Source organism: Rhipicephalus microplus, chromosome 3 (genome assembly GCF_043290135.1).
Source record: "Rhipicephalus microplus isolate Deutch F79 chromosome 3, USDA_Rmic, whole genome shotgun sequence".
Lineage (NCBI taxonomy): Eukaryota > Metazoa > Arthropoda > Arachnida > Ixodida > Ixodidae > Rhipicephalus > Rhipicephalus microplus.
In genome coordinates, this window is record NC_134702.1 from 220,296,332 (window position 1) to 220,300,753 (window position 4,422).

A 4,422-nucleotide genomic window follows, 5' to 3' on the forward strand; every position below is an offset into this window, starting at 1 on the left:
AAACTTAGGTCAAGTCAGTGGTGGGTCATACCTCATCTGGCGGTGACAGCGACAAAAACGAGAATTGTGTCCTATGGCACCGCAGCTGTAGCAGTCAGGTGAAGGGCCGACCTCCACGAAACTGTTACGGTTAAAATCGAAGGGTGTTGATTAGCAGGGCGAAGTTGATGATCGATCGCGTAATAATGGCGTTGGTAGGCTGCACCAGTTCACGTATTCTTCCTCTTCTCCTCTCTCGTTGATATATATATATATATATATATATATATATATATATATATATATATATATATATATATATGTGTGTGTGTGTGTGTGTGTGTGTGTGTGTGTGTGTGTGTGTGTGATTCCTAAGGCTCATTTATATTAGGACCACATGTATCTATCCCTGAATGAATTCACTGTTACGGTACGTATTACTCGCAAGTCACCAAAAAGTTATTCTACCAATATTTTGCGCATAAAAAACCTTGACTTAGCAAAACACACTGCTAGTTGACAGTGGTAGCACTCAGTAATGGCTCACAACATTTGCACGTGTAAACAGTTCGCGTCCCTATACAGAGAATAGAAGCTTGCAAATAGATTATTCGATATGTGGGGTTCAACGTCCGAAACCACCATATTAGTGTGAGAGACACGGTAGTGAAAGGCTCTGTAAATTAAAACTACGTGTGGTTCTTTAAAGTATTGCCAAGTTTGCGAGGATAACTCACACTTACCGTTCTAAACACGTTGCTTAGAAATACAGGCGCTTTGCGAAGAATTATCTCGCGCTTTATTAAGTGCGACCTTCTTGTTTCATTCTATCACATAGTGTAATGCTCATCAGGATTCCTCACACTTCCACTGCTGCATAAAGTGGAATAACACCCCTAAACAAGAAAAAAACAACAACACAACTTTGAATAACTTCGCAACTAGATCTTCCTTTTTATAGCACAGTGAACAACTGCAAATACTTGGGGTGAGTTTGAAGACAAGATCTTCATTCTCACATCACTTCCTGCACTGCTCAAGGCGTGAGCTACAGTATCTGGTGACCCACATTGACTGGAATCCATGAGAGCACGCCTTGAGAAACACTTACGATCCGGCGATGCAGTTGAGAGACGAAATGAGGTGCATCAATGTGGCCAGTTTTCCCAGTTACTGCGGATGTTTATTTTGGTTGCCGCGATGTATCGAATTTGTGTCACTTCCTTACTTGATTCGTGATAGTGTGCAGTCAGCCAGACAACTGAGAAGAGTTATTCACTTCCGGGACACATACACTTTGTACACAAGCATAGGAAACCACTTCTTTCGTGTCCGTAAACCAGGCGTTTGGTTAGGTAAGGCTAGATACGGAGACAACAGTTTCTTACCGTAGCGTTCCTGCGCGTCAACGTGCTACATTGTTACTTTGCGGCTTCCCTACTCTCTTACGGGTGTGATGAACTTTCATCCCTCTCTGCTTCTTCTGTGATACTGCCTAATCGAGACAGTATATAAACTCAATACAACGACCTACAACCAGCAGCCGTAGTCCTCTGTTTCTTCGGACGTGAAGTATGACCACCATGGTAAGCACTAGCAAACCTTGGCTACTGTAGCTTAATTGCTGTAAGTAAGCTTATTTGTGCACGTTTCTTGTGTCAGAATAATGTGCCCTAATTTCAGCAGTGTTATTTTTAGAAAACTGTTCACCAATGTCTTGTGTTTTTTAGATGGGTTATTGCATAACAGGTGGTCGTTGCGGCGTTCTTGTCATGCGTGAATGGCTCACATGTAGACGCTTCAAAAGTGGGATAAATATTCATCATCAAAGTTACCTTCCATGGCCTTCAATGTTATGTATTCTACTTAGAAATGTTTACAGAGGTATTTGAAGCTTGGTCTTAAAATTTTATTATATTATCGCTTGTTGAGAACTGAAACTCCTTGATGGCAGTGTTCAGGACGTCTCTTTTACCTTCTGCATTTTATGGATCTTCATATACATCAATGCAGCTCGATGCAAAATTTATTGTGCCATCTAATTTGACTCTGCCTAGAAGTGGATGTACGAACAAGATTATGAAAGCGCTTTCTTTCGCAGTGATCTCACTGCAAGAAAAAAAAAAAGCTTGCGAGCTGAGCAGGCCCGATTAAGGCACGCCTCTTAAGATGCTGAAGAAAACCGCATCAACATTAACTCAAGCCGTTTGTATCACTGACAGAAGAAATTTACGTAGGGGTCCTCTCTGAAAAAATAACACGACGAAAGTTTATTATTGATTGAATATAAGCAGTTTTCAGACGACTGAAAACAATACATTATTAACAAGAGGGTCATATGCCTTCTACTATGAATTTCATAGAGATGTCTAAAAGGTAGGTTTGAGGGCGTCAAGACAGCTTTATTATTAGCGTGACCATCGGTTCTTGCAATAGCATCTCCTTAGGTCATCAGAAAAGTGCTTGCGTTGGGCGGCGAACTGCTGCACTGAATGAATAATCTGTGCAAAGGAAACGGTTCATTTCACAACCCCCTGCAAATACGCAAAGCAGGATTACTAAGTCCCAATTTCGAAACTTACATGTTATCTTTCTGTGTTTATTGAGAATGGCGCTATTCCGAGGTTGATAAATTTTATGAATTGATTCGCAATTTATAGATGAGTGAAATAGAATCGTATGCACATTCCTCAATAACATTGCATTATCTGCACATCTTTCTTATCAGTGTTAGCATGCGCAGCATTTCAACATTACTTACCATTTATTGCCGCAGCGTCTTTCGACCTCTGTGTGAGTTGGGCGGTAGCTCTTGTTAAGTTAAGCTACTTCCGGAGAATCTTCAAAGCTCCCCGAAATAGAGTGTCAGTGACCGATTTTTGACCGATATGAAATAAGACGACTCAAGCCAACCTCGAGTTTCTAGAAAGTGCCCTTGTCCGAGGCGCGCGACAGCTGGACTTACGAGTTTAACACCAAAATCTTAATTACACCGCAACATTCTTGACGACTCTTGTTGGGGAAAATTGTTTTTTTGTGTCAATACTAAACGAGGTCATTCTAACAATGTTATAGTGATTACTGTGCTTCTACTCAAAATACCAAACTTCATATTGATGATCTTGTATTGCTACGTTTTCTATAAATTCAGTGTGTATGGGTGTGGTGTTTAACCTATATAGGCCACGCGTTAATTAGCTTCTAAATTCTTATTGGTGGCCACCTTTCCCGAGTTCATACAGGCGTTTAGTTTCTCTCGAGACATACTTCAAGTTAACATGCATTTCTCCGGGGCTTGCTTTAGCATCGCAAGCATTAAAACGACCCCCGTCTCAAACTTTAGAAAGAAGTCTCTGTATATTTCTGTTGAAGTAATAGTCAAAAGCCTCATTGAGTTGTCGATATTGTGGAAAGGAAAATAGAGTAAGAAACTCTCATTGCTGTACGTGCTGTTGCGTTCGAACTTTCTTAGTAATCTGCAGTTACTACTGATCGCGTCAAAATTATTTGGTTCACAAACAGTACGTCACGTATACTTTGTATGTTTATATTTGCAGGCGAATCTCTCTGCCTTGCTCCTCGCCTTCGCCATGTACCTGGTTTCCCCAGTGGTGGACGCTGGAGGCGTCAGTTATGTTGGCTCAGGCTATGGTGGCCTTGGATATGGGGCTGGTGGCTACGGAGGTCTTGGCTACGGTGGCCTGGGTGGTACCGGCCTAGGTGGAGTGGGCTTGGGTGGTGTCGGCCTAAGTGGAGCGGGCCTTGGTGGTGTTGGCCTGCTTGGAGCTGGCCTGGGTGGAGCTGGCCTGGGTGGTGTCGGCCTGGGCGGTGTCGGCTTGACTGGAGCTGGCCTGGGTGGAGCTGGCCTGGGTGGTGTTGGTGTGGGCAGCAGCGTTGCTCTCCTTAGTGGGGGACCCGCCTTCGCCAAGCTGGTAGCTGGGCCAGCTTTTGTTGTCAGAACCGTTCACCACGTTAACAAAGTCAATGCTGGAGGTGCCCTCCTCGCCCACTCCGGCCTGGGAAGTGGATACGGACGTGGCGGCTATGTGGGCTATGGAGGATACGGCGGATATGGAATTTATGGTGGATACGGTGGCTACGGCTACAAAGGCTAATTGTTTCGTTCCCTGACATGCTGTTTCATTTGTACCATTCAAATGTACGATAGATTATTTTTACACTTATTTTACCAATACATCAATAAAGCATTCTATGTGGTTTCATTCTAGTTTCCCACTAAATAGGTGTGTGGACTGCCACCGTCCATAATTACTCAAAAGAAAGCTTATTGTGGTGTCCGTAGGTTTACGGTTCTATTCGCATAAATCTCTCATTGATGAGAGTTGTGCACTGAGGAAGAAAATCTGCTTGGGTTTCTACTATTGTTAATAATTATTTTTCTCTTACGAAAGGCATGACCAAGACTTGATATGCCTGATGATA

General features: G+C 42.9%; 1 protein-coding gene across 1 annotated transcript; it reads left to right on the plus strand.

Moving 5' to 3' along the window:
* Window positions 1-1,474: 1,474 nt before the first annotated feature.
* LOC119170172 (uncharacterized) lies at window positions 1,475-4,202 on the plus strand. The gene is made up of 2 exons (XM_037421254.2): window positions 1,475-1,565; window positions 3,537-4,202. The coding sequence occupies exons 1-2, from the start codon at window positions 1,554-1,556 to the stop codon at window positions 4,092-4,094; spliced, it is 570 nt and encodes a 189-aa protein (XP_037277151.2). The 5' UTR covers window positions 1,475-1,553; the 3' UTR covers window positions 4,095-4,202.
* The last annotated feature ends 220 nt before the right edge of the window (window positions 4,203-4,422 follow it).